We start from the raw sequence: 16,322 nt of genomic DNA, 5'->3' as shown, positions 1-16,322 counted from the left end.
CCTAATAAATCCAAGCTGTTTCTTAGCTTATCCTATATATCACATTTCTCTGTCCCAATATCCTCCCCGTAAAGAAGAGGGGGGGGGGGGTTTATTCCCCCCCCCCTCTTTTTTACACATTTTAAAATGACCTTGACCAATATAAATAATTGATAAATATCAGAGATATCCATTACTCCGACTGAGCCGTACGACGGATGTTATGATTGAATATGGTTTCTAAATGGCAAATTGTATCTGAAATTCATAAACCTGAAGGAAAAACTTTCCAAGGAGGAATACAGTTCTAAAAGGAATTAATGACTTATACCAAGCAGATCTAATTGAAATGATACCTTACAGTAAATTTAACAAGGGATTTAAATATATACTGACCGTGATAAACTGCTTCACAAAAGTTGCTGATGCCATGCCTTTGAAGGATAAAACCGGAAAAAGTGTGACCAAGGCTATGGAGACTGTTATCCAGAGGGATAATAACGTTATCAAACATTTGCAAACTGACGATGGAAAAGAATATTTCAATAAGGACTTTTCAGTGTTAATGAAAAAATATAATATAAATCATTATTCAACAAAATCTGAAAAAAAGGCCGCAATTATCGAAAGATTTAATAGAACGATAAAAGGAGATTTGTTTAAGGAATTTTCAAATAGAGGTTCTTACGTGTGGATTGATATTCTTGGAAAATTGTTGAACAACTACAACAATAGGTTTCACAGAACGATAGGTATGACCCCAAGTGAAGTAAATGAAAATAATTCAGAACAAGTTTTGAACAACATTAAAAGAAGCACACGTCCAAAGGTTGAAAAGATTTTACCACATAAATTTGTTGAAGGTGACAAAGTCCGTATAAGTAAATATAAGGGGATATTTAGTAAGAAATACCTACCTAACTGGACGAACGAAGTTTTCACTGTTTATAGAGTGCAACCAACGTACCCAGAAACATATATTTTGAAGGACAATAAAGGCCAAATTTTACATGGAGGTTTTTATGGTCATGAGATGTTAAAATCTTCTACAGGAAATATTTACCTTGTTGAAAAAGTTTTAAAACGTAAAAAAGATAAGGTTTTGGTTCGTTGGCTTGGTTTTGATAAAAGTGAAGACTCTTGGGTGTCTAAAGAAAATATTATATAAAAAACGTCATTTATGAAACAACCTTCACAGAGTGATGTCATGGACATTATACACAATGGATATTCTTTTGAAATTGAAAATATAGACAATTTAACTGTGGATAATGTAAAACTCAAAGAAGGTAAACATGGTAAATTATTACCAGACAGTGTAAGGTCTATAGTAAGTGGACCGTCCAATTGTGGGAAAACTAATGTTGTATTTAACTTGTTAACAAACCCACATGGTTTGCGGTTTAATAATGTGTATATATTTTCCAAATCATTGGCTCAACCTAAATACCAGCTACTAGATAAAATAATATCGGACGTTAAAGAGGTATCTTTATTTAAATTCGATGCAAGCAGTGAAATACTACAACCTGGTGAAGCTAAACCTCATTCAGTATTCATATTCGATGATGTGTCATGTGAAAACCATGACACGATAAGAAACTATTTTTCCATGGGGAGACACAACAGTATAGACTGTATATATATTGGTCAAACATATAGCAAAATTCCAAAACAATTAATAAGGGATAATGCAAATGTAATTATAATTTTTAAACAAGATGAGATGAATTTAAAACATATATATAATGACCATGTTGGTGTTGATATGTCATTTGAAATGTTTAAAAAAATATGTTGTAAGGCTTGGGATGAAAAATATGGATTTGTTGTAATTGATAAGGATGAAAGTATTAAAAACGGGCGATACCGAATAGGGTTTGATAGGTTCGTTATAAAGCACCAGCAGTAACACATTTTATCTATTAGTAGATTGAATTTCATGATGAGAACATGGGTAGCCAAGAAAAGCTTGTAAAGGAAATAAAAACATTAAGTGATTCCATTAGAAGAAAAAACAGGGCTCTAAGAATGGGTATAAGTGAAAGAGATAGGTATTTAGAAACAACATTTAAACCTATTATTGAACCCATAAAAGACCTGTCACACACGTTTTCTAAATCAATTCAACCTACAGATAGTGAAATGTTACTACCTGTATCGAAATCAGAAGTACAAGATGGTTTAGAACCATTAACGACCTATAATGACTACGAAGATTCAGAAGAATTTGAGGACGCTGAGGAGACTGATGAATCAGATCAAGATTCCAGAGAAGGGGACAAAACTTTGGAAATTCCTCAAGAATATGAAAGTATTAAGAATGCGGATATTAATCCATCTGAAATAAGTAAATTGGGAGAAGATATAACTTCAAAATCTGTGCTTGGAAGGAAGTACTTATTAAAAATGTTACATTCTACAAATGCTAACAGAAAATACCATGTTTATGGTGCTAGACTTGAAGACAACGGGCTAATGATTGGAAATAGTAAGCTAGACATTGATGAAAATGATGTTATACACGTAGGAAACAAAAAATATAAGGGGACACCTGGTTTATTCGAACTTATATTTAAAAACAAGCCTGGTAAATATAATAAAAAAGATTTAGTTTTATTTAAAAACATTTGTGCTAAAACAAACCTTCATAGAAAAGGTTACAACTCAAATTTACCAATACATAGAAACCAATCTGTTAAATACACAACTATCATATCAGAACTATTCCCGTCACAAGTCAGAAGAGTTAAAAGAAGGGCAATCTCATCAATCGACATTGATACAATTCATAAGAGAAAAAGGAAAGATGATATATCAACTTATTCTGGAGAAGGACTATTTAAAGACTGCTCCAACACTAACGTAATATATTACAACAATGCAAACAAATTAATCGATAGAATGAAATTGATACGTGAAGCTATTGAAGCTGGTCATTCAGGTTTAGAAAACGAATGGGTAGCTTTGGTTGATGAACTGCGCAATCGAGGGATAATTGATTAATACTAATAAATGCTATATATTTATTAAAATTACAAAGAAGTATTTGTTGTGTTACTACACTGTATTTTTTGCGTAAGGAGCTTTCATATACAATTACCAGTGTTTATTAAACAAATCGTATAAATTAAAAGGAAAAACTATTTATTAGTCATTCGTTGAAACATATTTATAGAGTGCACTCTTCATTTGTGATTTTACTATAAAAACAAATGTTATACAACAACCGTGCCATTCGCAATCGAGAGACCTTCAAGAGAGGAAGGGGAATAACATCGACGGCACTTTCTATATTGACTAAACCAGTTGGAGCATTAGTCAACAAAGCGATTGATTTACTGCCTGTGGAATTGCATTTAATTGGTGGTTATCAGTACTGTGGTCCTGGAACAAAATTAAAAAAACGCCTTGCTAGAGGAGATCCGGGAATAAATAAGCTCGATCAAGCTTGTAAAGAACACGATATAGCGTATTCAAAATTTGGTAATTTAAAAGACCGATCAGTAGCAGACAAAATACTTGCTGAGAAAGCTTGGCAACGTGTAAAAGCAAGTGATAGTAGTATTGGAGAGAAAGCAGCAGCGTTAGCAGTAGCGGCAGCAATGAAAGGAAAAACAGCTTTTGGTGGAGGAAAAAGGAGAAAAGGAAGACGTAGTAATGTTAAGAAACGTGGAGGAAATATAAGAAGGAAAAAAAACAGAACTTCTCATAGAAAAAAAAAGAACAAACCTACAATTTGGTCTATGATAAAGAACGGAGGAGGGTTATACCTAAAGCCATACCGTGTTTATTAAACAAGAGGAATAAGTTGATAATTCCAGATAAAGCCTTAAGCAATATTGAACTTTTACGATACGCTAGCTGTTTACGCATACCTTTCTTCAGAGGTGTTTTTATGAAGGATGAACTACCATCCGTAGTAAATAATAACGAGACTGGTATAGTGAATCTTGATAATGCTAACGGTCCTGGCACTCATTGGGTTTGTTACAAAAAACTCGGTGAAATAGTTTACTACTTTGACAGTTTTGGAAACTTACCGCCTCCGAAGGAACTTCTTGAATACTTCAAATCTTCAAAAATTGTATACTTTAACTATGATGGACAACAACCAGAAGATACATCAATATGCGGCCATTTGTGTTTAGAATTTTTAAAGAAAAGCATTAGTTGTCTATAAATAAGTGGTAATTAACCTATGAGCATTCAGTTATGTCTCAGACCCTAACACTATCAGGTAGGAGCTCTGTGCTCTCTATCGATTATTTCCCGCCTATTGAGTTGAGTTCTCTTGATGAGTATGAAATCGGTCTTCTCAGTTTTGAATCGTACAACTCAATACCAAACGTTGATGAAACAAACAACCTGTTTCATTTCGATAAAGATAAAGTAATAACTATTCCGAAAGGTGCGTATGAGGTGCAGGACATAAGAGACTATATACAAGAAAAATTCCAAAAAATAACAACAAAGGAAAAGAAATACTATATCCAACTAGGAACCAACAACAATACTTTAAAATCTATGTTAAAGTGTACTGTGGAAGTAGATTTTTCTAAGCCTAATTCCATCGGAAAACTATTAGGATTCGGTAGTATTAAAGCCGAACCTGGAATCAGTTATTACTCAGAAAACGTTGTAGACATCTTTAAAGTAAACACAGTAAGAATAGACTGTAATATAGCCACCGGATCATTCATTAACAACAAACAAGGTCATATGATTTTCCAATTCTTTCCCGCTGTACCACCTGGTTATAAACTGGTAGAGATACCTAATCCTGTAATTTACTTGCCAATCACTACCCGGACAATCAGCAACATTACACTAAAAATCATGGACCAAGACAATAGACTGGTAGATTTCAGAAATGAAAGAATTACAGTTTGTTTACACTTAAAGAAAAATAAGTAGTGTGAAAAAAAACCTTTTTCAATTGTGTTTTAATATATAAGTAAATTTCTTTTGGAAAATCATTATTATGTTTGTACACGTTGAAAGTTGAACACCTGAAATGATAAGGCACCACATAATTGATAAATTCGGCCACTCTTTGTATACACAAAAACGTGAGAGACAAGTAGAGCTAGAAGATGATAACGATGAAGAAGATACTAAAAGATTTAGGGTTGCATCTGATTATGAAACAGCACGTCAACCGGTAACAAAAGGTTATTTAAACCGTTACTATGTTAATAAACTAGATTTAAAAAGTGTGGAAGAAAAACTTGTTCACATAGATGAAAAGTTGGACAAATTGAAAGAATTAAGCGATCGATTTTCCACATTAACACAAAACTTGAAATCTTCTAATGATGGTCTTGAGGAAGCGGTAAAAGAAGTAAAAAAGACAATTTCTCCTCCTGAAGGATGTTGCTTTGATGCTAAAAATAGGAGAATCACTAATGTTGCTCAAGGAATCAACAAAGATGATGTAAGCACTGTTAGCCAAACATTGACATACGATCAGGAAAAAGACATCTTTAAATGCGGTGATAAGGAATTCGACTTGGTTGTAAATAATCCATTAACTCCTGTAATAATAGCTAAAGATAGTAGTATAAGTGGATTTGCATCTTATCGTGGTGGAGATTACAAATTTCGCACACATGTATATCGGGTAAAAGATCGGCTTATAACATACATGGGATCAAAGTTTGTTTGGAATGAAGAAGAACGCATGATCAAACCTGAATATGATGGTCAACAAACTAAAAATATATCGAAATATCATTCTGAACCCTCGATATCAAATTAGGGAAACTCTTGACATATCCTGATAATAAGTAGAAAAAATCAGATACTTTACAGAATGAATAGTAGTTATATTATATCAAACATCTTCATTTATATTTTAGATGAAACCAGGACCCCTTTGACTCTAGAGGGTAAGAAAAACTTCTGTTCATTTTCTTATGTTAACCCAGTTTATGAATAATGGGATTATCCTTTAAAAAGAAGAGCACTGGTGATTTAAGAGTTAGTAGGCCACCTGCATCAGAAGAGTTAACAGTTGAAAACATTAAATTTCTACAGGATATTGGTCTGCATGTAAATAATAATGGATATACTGGATATAACGCACGGTCCAACTTTCGACGAGACTCTATGGGAAAAAGAGTATCACACCCACAACCCCTACGCTTCATCGAAATTAAACAATAACGATGAAATTAGAATTCCAATCCAACAGCAAGATGTCTACACCCTTCCTTCTGAGAGTTGTTTGTACATCGAAGGAACAGTAACAAAAAAGGATGGCACTATTGGAACAACCATTCCTTTCGTTAGTAACCCGATGGCGTTTCTTTTTGATGAAATAAGGTATGAAATTTCAGGAGTTACCATAGACTCTACAAAAAGGGTAGGGATATCTAGTACACTGAAAGGACTATGCTCATTATCACCAAACGCAAGAAATCTACTAGCGGTTGCTGGGTGGGTTAATCCCAGTTCAGATTCCATAAAACCCAATGCAAATGGTAATTTTGATTTTTCTGTGCCGTTAAGGTTGTTACTAGGTTTTGCGGAGGATTACAATAAGATATTGATAAACGTAAAACAAGAATTGGTTCTGTTGCGATCTTCAAATGACAAAGACCTTATTATAGCACCCCAATCAACGACTGAAGAAGCTCTGGAATGGAAATTATACTTGAATAAGATAGTTTGGAGAGTCCCACACTTGAAACTGGCAGATGAACACAGGATTACACTTTTAAGGCAGTTGAAAGCTGATCGTGATATCGTTCTACCATTCAGAAGCTGGGAATTGCATGAATACCCTATTCTACCGGAGACAGAAAGACATACATGGACTGTAAAGACTTCTAATCATTTGGAAAAACCTAGATATGTGATAGTTGGACTGCAAACGGACAGAAGAAGTAACATAACTGCTGATGCAACATTATTCGATCATTGTAAACTTAAAAACTGTAAACTGTACCTTAACTCTCAATTCTTTCCATACGACAATTTAAATGTTTCTTTTGAAAAGAAGCGGTATAGTATTTTATACGACATGTATGCAAGATTTCAATCTTCATATTATGGCAAGGCAAACACACCATTACTATCACCAACTGAATTTAGTTCAAAAGCACCTATCGTGGTTATTGATTGTTCAAAACAAAATGAATCCGTTAAATCTTCTAGCGTGGATATTAAATTAGAAATGGAGTTTGAATCCAACATACCTTCTAATACAAGTGCGTACTGTTTGATTCTTCATGACAAAATTGTAACGTACACACCTTTAACCGGTATAGTAAAGATGGTTTTATAAGCCTCAGCAAGACAAGGTATAAATAGCAGTCACTTAAGCAAGGATTCAGTTTATATTTGTCAGTGGTTGAAGCAACATATGATACTGTAGACATGAATTCTTTAACGGACAAAGATAAAAGCAGTACCAAAGTGGAAGAAGAGGTGGTTGTTAGAGAAGAAGAATATGACGCAAAAGTTAAGCTTTGTGAAGATGAATTATCAGAGTTTCTAAAATTCCATACTCAAGATAACAATGATATGGACAGTTGTGAAAACAGTGTTTTTGTAACTAACTCAGCGCTAAAGAGGAAGAAAACCCCCGAAGACGACCTTCCTCTTAATATGTTAACGGATATTTTCCTCCGTATATTTTACCCCATTTCAAGATGTATGTCTAAAGGCATTGCAATCGGATTAGTGAAGGACCTATCATACGCACCTAACGCAATTTTAAATCATGGAGCAAAAATGTTGTTTTTTTCGGAGCATGCTTGGGACTCATTCATAAAACATTTGCACTTAATCGAATGTTATTTGGCTAAAAACATGTTTGGTAAAAAAACGGCTGTTCGGTTATTGGATTGTGACATAGAAATAGATATTTATAAGTATCGTGGAGGACAGCAAATACGTTTCAGAGACCTATCAAAACACGATATTAAGATTCAACTAACAAGAGAAGAATTTTATGTTTTGGGTTGTGCCGCTTCACCTGTAACTAGATACATGAAACAACTAACATTTTCAAGCTCTGTAATAAAAGAATATTTAGTGGATGCTATGGATCAATACCCTGACTCCCAGATTCTACACGGACCGATCGATACATCAATTTTTAATCGAATCCCCTATGAGGTTGAAATGTGGCGGAGTATAAAAGACTACGAGATCAATAAGACTACAACGGATGACGTAAAAGAAAATATTGAAGAAACACAGCCAATCTAAGTGTGTTTTAGTTTGAAATAAAAAAACTAATTTAAACTCGTGGGGTAGGCCTACTTGGGGATGATGCCCACGTTAAATATACATCAACGCGCCTTAACTGTACGGCCTGGTATAAATATAAAACCTACCGTGGTGTGGAAATCAGTTACTTGACATTCTTACCATGGAGCAGAGGGTATGGTTCTCAGACAAAGTTAAAACAATAGAAGAGAAACCCTGTGTGATTGAGTTCCAAGCTTTTCGTGGAAATACAAATGAATATGTTGTTAAGGAGTTAGTAATTTTAGATTTATTAACGTACGTTGTCTATCCCTTTATGTTTAAACCACCACATTCTTTTAAAAAACTAAATTCTAAAGCCAAGTTAACTAATAAGTGGGTTACTAGGAATTTTCATCACATTGCATGGAATGAAGGATTTTTAGATTACAACACTGTAGATGATGTAATGTATCACTTTTGTGCGAAATTCAACCGTATTTACACTAAAGGTTTGGAAAAACGAAGCTGGATTCAAAAATATACCATTGGTAACGTGATTGATGTAACGATTGACTCAAATTTTAAAGTGTGTTATGACGGTATTTGTCTTGCAGGCAAAAACAAATGTCATCGTCAAGGTCAATGTGCTTTAAAAAATGCATACCGTATAGCATCATTCCTAAACCAAAAGGAGAGCTGCGGTAGTGGGGGAATCGATGGGTATAAATATGAGGAAAGTGTGCAGACAACACATCAGTATTGTTCCAACCTAGGACAGGAAAACACCTACAGCTTGACCAATAAAGATGGCATCTCAACTCCAGAACCTTGTTGATCAGTTCAACACTCATTCAAAGTCAAGTGTTTTAATTACTAAAAAGTGTTCAGAACTTAAGGAACTAAAACATTATATTGTGCATAGAATGAAGAAAATGGAAACATCTATTGGGGACGCTATTCTAGTCTCCTTAAGCGATGCACCTTTTACTCCAGGAGATGAACCAAAGTTCCAAATGTTTCTTCCAAAACGGTTTGTCAGCATGTTACAAAATGAGGATCTACGCAGCATCGAACCGGGCTCTCTCTATTTGGTATCTCATGGAGTTAGTGGGAACAACTCTACAGAACTCTCTTTGCACTGTTGTTAGAATAAGAATATTGTACAAATGATTGTATATAAATAAAATATTATAAATTATCATGTTAGTATTTTGTCTAAAATACTAACATGATATTTTTTAAAAACTGATATGGATGACCTTGACCTAAATCAGAAACAACATTTTTACAATCGATTACAAACTAGCTAACCCCCACCCCTCTTCTTTGCGTATAAAACGTTGCTAACAGTTGGGTTTTAATCATTTGGATTGCAGCGAGCCATCTACTCTCTTAATATGTCCGCAACCATTTTGAAGATTAAAATTGCCTTTCCGAACTATACTCACTTTCAAACTAGGCTAAATTCTTTTGAAAAAAGTTTACATAACTCTGTCGTAAACAATTCCAAATGGGAATTATCCGAAGCAGGGTTTTTTTACACTGGGAAGAATGATGAAACTATATGTTACTACTGTGGAGGAGGATTAAAGGATTGGCAAGAAGAAGATGATCCGTGGCAAGAACATGCACGATGGTTTCCAAGATGCCCCTTTGTGGTTGTTAACAAGGGGCAAGACTTTGTGAACAAATATTCCAAGCGAATAAATAAAAATGTGATAGTTAAAAAGAGAAGCTCAACCAAAGGCGTAGGAACAAACGAACCTGTGCAAAAACAAGGATCGGAGTGCATAGTATGTTTGTCCGCAGAGAGGGAAATTGTGTTTTTACCTTGCAAACATTTTTGCAGCTGCATCATGTGCGGCCTAAGTGTTGACAATTGCGTTTATTGTAGAACCCCTATTATTTCTGTGATGAAAATATTTATGGTGTAATACGAGGCCCTTTAAAAAGATTAGTGGTGGGGGTAGCTAGGAGGGGGGGGGGATGGACTTTACCTATAAATACAAGAAGATAGTCCTATGCCTTCAATCGTTCTGCAGACTTCCTAGAGGCAACTACAGCTCAATACAACAATTATGTCTCTCAAGGTGAAGTTTGTCCAGTACGACGATGTTCAACTTTCAACCTACCATGATATAGATGTTTTTGCTGAAGAGTTGAGAGTTCTACTTGCAAGTGGGTATGCAGTTACAGTAACAACAACAGCCAACAGCACTCTGCTTCCAGACTACGGAGCTTACAAACCACCATGCCCCAATCGAAGAAAATTTGAAACCGACCATTCAGCATTCAACATATATGGAAGCAGCAGCTCTACGACGAAGAACGATTCCAACACTTCTTAGATTTAACTTAGATTTAACTACTTTACATTATTATTACTATTGTTGATTGTAAAAAAAATAAATGAATAAATAAAAAATATTCTGCACTATTTATCCATTAGTGCAGAATATTTTTTAAAAACAGATTCAGATGACCTTGACCTAATAACAATACCAACCAATCCACAACATACATCGCCAGAGTCGCTGCGTAATTCACGCTGCTCCACAATCACAAAATACTTACCAATTACCTAATTATGACGTCACGGGATCACCCCCGTGTTTTATACTACTCATATAGTATAGTTCTTGAATTTAATACATTTTTGAAATGCAAAAAAAGAACTAAAAAAAGACGGTGACTTACCAACTCAACATTCACATACTGGAATTTTTTATTCATATACAATAATTTGATAAACTCTAAATGTTTGAGTCCTTATTTGTAACGGGCTTATCTTTTTTAGTTTAAGTATCAGTGTTTTAGCGAATTTCCCATATAGGGAATAAGCTATTACCGTAGATCTCATGGTAAGACCTAGACCCGGGACCGATTTACTTTTTCGTTTTGAGGTCCCCAGAGACCAAAAACACCATCCGTTCAAATTCATATATATATATATTTATATATATGTATATATTTATATATATATATATATTTATATATATATATTTGTTTATATGTGTGTCCGGTAGTGCGATAACTCAAGCAAAAATGATCCGATTTTGATGAAATTTGGTACAAACGTGTAAACCTACGTTTATTCAAACGAGTTCGCGAACCAGCATAATCGGACCATGGGAACAGGGGTTTATGGGGGGTTTTATGGGGTAAAAATGGGGTTTTCCCATTTTCCCCCTAAAAACAAAAATTTTTGCAATTTCTTTCTCAACCATTTTGTAGAGCTTAAAAAAAGAAATAATTTAGTATATTGAAGCGCTGTTGTATGCCTAACGGTCACGGAGAAAATAAAGAAATGCGTAATTTAAAATTCCCATCTTATTCTTATGGAGAAAATGAAAAATGTTGTAGTTTACTTGTTTATGGATATATGTTGATAAAATTTGGCAAATTTATTTATTCCATCCTATACTATTGACATATGGTCAAAAAACACTTTTTACCTTCCCCGGAGCAGCAAACCTAAGCACTTGTTAAATCTAATGTTATTTAAATTGGGAATAAATATGTCTTATTTATGGAAATATTTTAGTAAAAATGTAATCAGACAAGTTGAAATTCGCTTAGTCTGCAGGTTTGCTGCGGCGGGGGTATTTATATATTTTTGTTTGGGTGACTTCTCAAAAAAAAAGTAAGTTCTGTGTGTATTGTACGCAGTAAATAATCATGATTCTGGTTCTAATTCTAATTCAATATTAATTTTTAGATGAAACCATAAGGATCCCCTTAAGCTCTAAAATATGCAATTATCATTAATGAGATTTCAATATTGACGGGTGATCTCACTAGTGTTAAATACACAATCCGTGCTGATGACAAGTCCCAGGGTTGCGTCAGAGATTCTCCCCGAGCGGATGGGGAGGCTACATGGATAATTTGAGAAAATTAATATTACATTACACTGTCAGAGCGGTAACTTGCCACTTGCCAGGGAGTAACATTGAAGGTCACCGTGTCAAACTAACGTTTGGCTAACGTTCGACTAATTGTCCATTAAAAGTCAATTTGCAATTTATTTGTGGTCCAGGTTCTTCAAGTGTGCTAAATACTAAATCAAGAATTGTTTGTAATTTTTCACCAATAGTTAAGAAAATAAAAATAATTGATTTATTTTTGTGCTGTGTAATTTCTTCTACTTAATCCATGCACATATGCATAATGTGAACCAAAAGTAAAACCTCGTAAATATTGTAGTTTTAAATGATTTATTTTCATTTATATTATTTAATAAATCGTAAATATGGTTATAGTTTTAAAAGTTACTCTTTACTAAAGAATGTTTTGTTGTATATGAGAACAAAAACACTATAGTCTTCATACTTACAAAACATTATTCATTGATCTGCCAAATAGTATTTGTTGTACGGTTTTCATAATAATATTCGTTAAAATAATCAATATTACTTATTATTGACATCGTGGTATTCCTACTGCATTGTCTAAACATATTTTAATGGGAAACTACAAAGTAACCGGATTAAACATCCCGCAATGTTTAGAGTCGTTGTTTTGATAACAACAGTTTTCTTAAACAAAGATGGATAATGCTTTCAATATTGCTCATTGCCATTAAAATATTTAGTTGAAATTTAAAACTGTCTAATGCAATGGGTTCCTTTGTATGACGGTTAAAACCTCAATTGACGTGCTCACGCGAATTAGTAAACTGTTTTGAAGCTCTTAACGGTGTCAAGGAATCAATCTTGTACACTTTTTAGGCTTTTATCATCATTATGTAAAGACATTGTTGATTATAGTATATATTATTTAATTAATCCATAATTTAAGGCTATTGTTTTGAAGAGTTTGTTGGTCGGATTGTGTGGTAGTAGAGCTTGAAGATATTATAAGAACAATGTTATGTATACTAATAGTAGGGGTTATGAATACTTTAACGATACTAATAACGTACATAACAGTTGTAATATAATAGGGGATTTAACTTTTTGCTTGGCTTAGCCATTAAGATTATAGTTCAATTAACCTAATCACCAAGAACCGCTGATGAATTCAAACTTCTTAGAGAGAATCAACTCTGCTCTTAACGATATCAGGATATCGTTTTGATACTTTTGAAACCAATACTGATTCTAATTATAAAGTAGGAATACGTACAGAAAAAAAAACATCGCCTGAGAATAAATATAAAAATAAAACTAAACATATTGGCATGCATCATTTATCTTAAAGGACATATTGTAATGAGAAATTGAAAAACAAACAGTGATAATCCAACTCATATGTTTATTACACAAACATCAATTTAAAAACTAAGCTATAAACCATTGTCAGCATCAGGTTATTCAAACTAGAATTTCTCGGACCAACGTATTTTAACCTTTTCAAATAAGTTTAAAAATTGTTTCCGTCTTGTATACAAAATCAACGAAGAGCTGTCATAAGAATATTTAACTATTCTATTTGTTTGAAGAAAGTTTATACAACAATATGACTATAGCGATTAAAACATGTTTACAATGCGCTATGTTCTTTAGGTATTTGCATAACATAGACTGTGTTATGCAAATACCTAAAGACAAGGGGGAGCGCCTGGTTAGAGCACGGGACCTCGGGCTCTGAGGTTCAGGTTCAATTACCACCAAATCCCCAATGATCTTTTTCTAAGTGATAATGCCACAACCCCAAGGTCTTGCCTAAGGTAATGTGAAAAACAATCCCGGGATCATGTCTACCATCCTAAAAGAAAAAAAAACACTATTTAATTTAGTGGTGTGGTGAAGAATCACACTAGGCGTATGCGACTACTGTACATGGGGATGACTTACATTTACTAAGGCGTATGCGTACATGGGGATGACTTACATTTACTAAGGCGTATGCGTACATGGGGATGACTTACATTTACTAAGGCGTATGCGTACATGGGGATGACTTACATTTACTAAGGCGTATGCGTACATGGGGATGACTTACATTTACTAAGGCGTATGCGTACATGGGGATGACTTACATTTACTAAGGCGCATGCGTACATGGGGATGACTTACATTTACTAAGGCGCATGCGTACATGGGGATGACTTACATTTACTAAGGTGTATGCGTACATGGGGATGACTTACATTTACTAAGGCGTATGCGTACATGGGGATGACTTACATTTACTAAGGTGTATGCGTACATGGGGATGACTTACATTTACTAAGACGTATGCGTACATGGGGATGACTTACATTTACTAAGGCGTATGCGTACATGGGGATGACTTACATTTACTAAGACGTATGCGTACATGGGGATGACTTACATTTACTAAGGCGTATGCGTACATGGGGATGACTTACATTTACTAAGGCGGTGGTTGGAAGCAGGTTCCTCCACGAATGGTTGTGGATTGGTCAGGTCCTCGAAGTTGATGATGTAAAGACAAATATCATCCACTTCGCTCTTGACAGGAGCTATCACCTCGCTACATAGGAACTTGGTACCTGAAAAATACAATGGTTTGGTGATCAATTGAGTCTTTATTTGTGCACAAACTCTGTCAACTAGTTTAAATGATATGGAGTAATCCTTGGTTAATATGGTGAATGGTTCAGATTCTTGGGTTAAACTTATAAGGTCTGAAAATGTCTTCATTACTTCATATTTTGAAGGGTATTGACGAAACCTATAACGGACGCAAATGTCGTACGAGCACGGGCCATATGAACATTAATTATAGAAAAAAAGTACCAAAAAAGCACGAAAAAAACGAAAAACAAAAAACTTACTTTGGTGCTGTCACGTCACTCTATTAACGTAGAATGTTATTCCGTTTTTTAACCATGGTCTTTTATAACCAATACTCAAATCCTATTTGTTAGTTTTATTGTAATTGTATTATATTTTTTGAAAACTTCAAACGGACTGTTTATTTCTGACTCTTAGTTGGCCAGAACACAGACGCCCAAAACCTAGGAAAAATTCGAAACTAGTTGCCACCATGGCATATAATTTTTACTGGTATTTAAGACATGCTGGACGTAAAACAGTAATCTAGATGCTAACCAACTTTTTTTATGCATACAATTTTCTATTTCAAGATTATTTTGTTTCCTGTACTAACGAATACTTGATGTTTTTCCGTCACAAAAAGAATTTACCAAGACTTATTTCAATAATTTCTGCTGGTCAGTAAGGTTGAGGTAGTTTTGAGTCGCTATCGTCTTAGCTGGTTTTATTTTGTTTGACTAAGGCTCTTAGGACTTCGGTATTTTGCGTTCAAAACATATTATGCTATAGTAAAATAAATTTTAATCCCTTAAAGGCCACATTTGAGTCATGATGACGTAATTTAAATTTTCAACGTAAATCGAGCGTTTTATCATGAATGAAAATTACGGTCCTTAATATGATGGCCATAATTTAAAAACACCAAGTTTTTAAATTTTATTTAGTACGAATTGACAAAAAGGTTGTATTTACGATGCTAAATTATTTCTCTGTAATTTGTAAAACAAATAAATGCGATTACACTGATTAAATAAAAAGGAAATATTTATTAGACTGTATGGGTTAATATAAGCGATTTACACTAAGCAATAGGATTATCACCAAGCTTCATTGTTTTCGATTGGGTGCGATCTGAAATGGCCAGTCAGGCACAATAAAGTTAGATGGAACCCAAGATAATTTGCTTTAAGTAGTTCTTGGCAAGTTCCACAATGGCAGGTGTCCAATGGCCCGACCATAATTTGATTTGTTGTTTGGAAACACCCAGGTTCATGTGCAGTGGAATTAATTGATTCGTCGCATACTATTAGCCTATTATTATGTAAAATCTGTGTTGTCCATCGATTGTGTGGAACTAACCAGTCAAAAGGTTTAATGGATAGATTTTTTTAGTCAAATTTATTCGGTAATCGCTTCACACGCTATATTTGGAAAGATAAATAAATTAGTGGCTGAAAAATGCGTATGTTTTGATCAAAATACATTTGAAAAGTGTGTATTAATCATTTTACCCAACCCGCCATGTTAAACTTCCCTATCCCAAGCGTGATGTATACAACTTCCTTACTTCTCGAGTGATGTAAAGTTGAAAAAAAACTCACTCGGTGATGTAATGAAACCCATTTAAATAACATTGAGTGGATAACTTAAAAAAATATACCTCTATGGAGCCAA

At 34.2% G+C, this 16,322-nt stretch overlaps 1 protein-coding gene across 1 annotated transcript in view; it reads right to left on the bottom strand.

Moving 5' to 3' along the window:
• Positions 1-16,322, bottom strand: part of LOC128989012 (potassium voltage-gated channel subfamily H member 2-like) — a 412,396-nt gene that overhangs the window by 278,350 nt on the left and 117,724 nt on the right. The window contains exon 3 of the mRNA XM_054410865.1: positions 14,498-14,641. Within this exon, the coding sequence (XP_054266840.1) occupies positions 14,498-14,641 (144 nt within the window). The remainder of the gene's footprint in view (positions 1-14,497; positions 14,642-16,322) is intronic.

This window comes from Macrosteles quadrilineatus, unplaced genomic scaffold (assembly GCF_028750875.1).
Source record: "Macrosteles quadrilineatus isolate MER2022 unplaced genomic scaffold, UCM_ALF_1.0 Scaffold_3__2_contigs__length_128488019, whole genome shotgun sequence".
Taxonomy (NCBI): Eukaryota; Metazoa; Arthropoda; class Insecta; order Hemiptera; family Cicadellidae; genus Macrosteles; species Macrosteles quadrilineatus.
The sequence above is the reverse complement of the archived record's forward strand: the minus strand, read 5'-3'. Positions and strand labels throughout refer to the sequence as shown.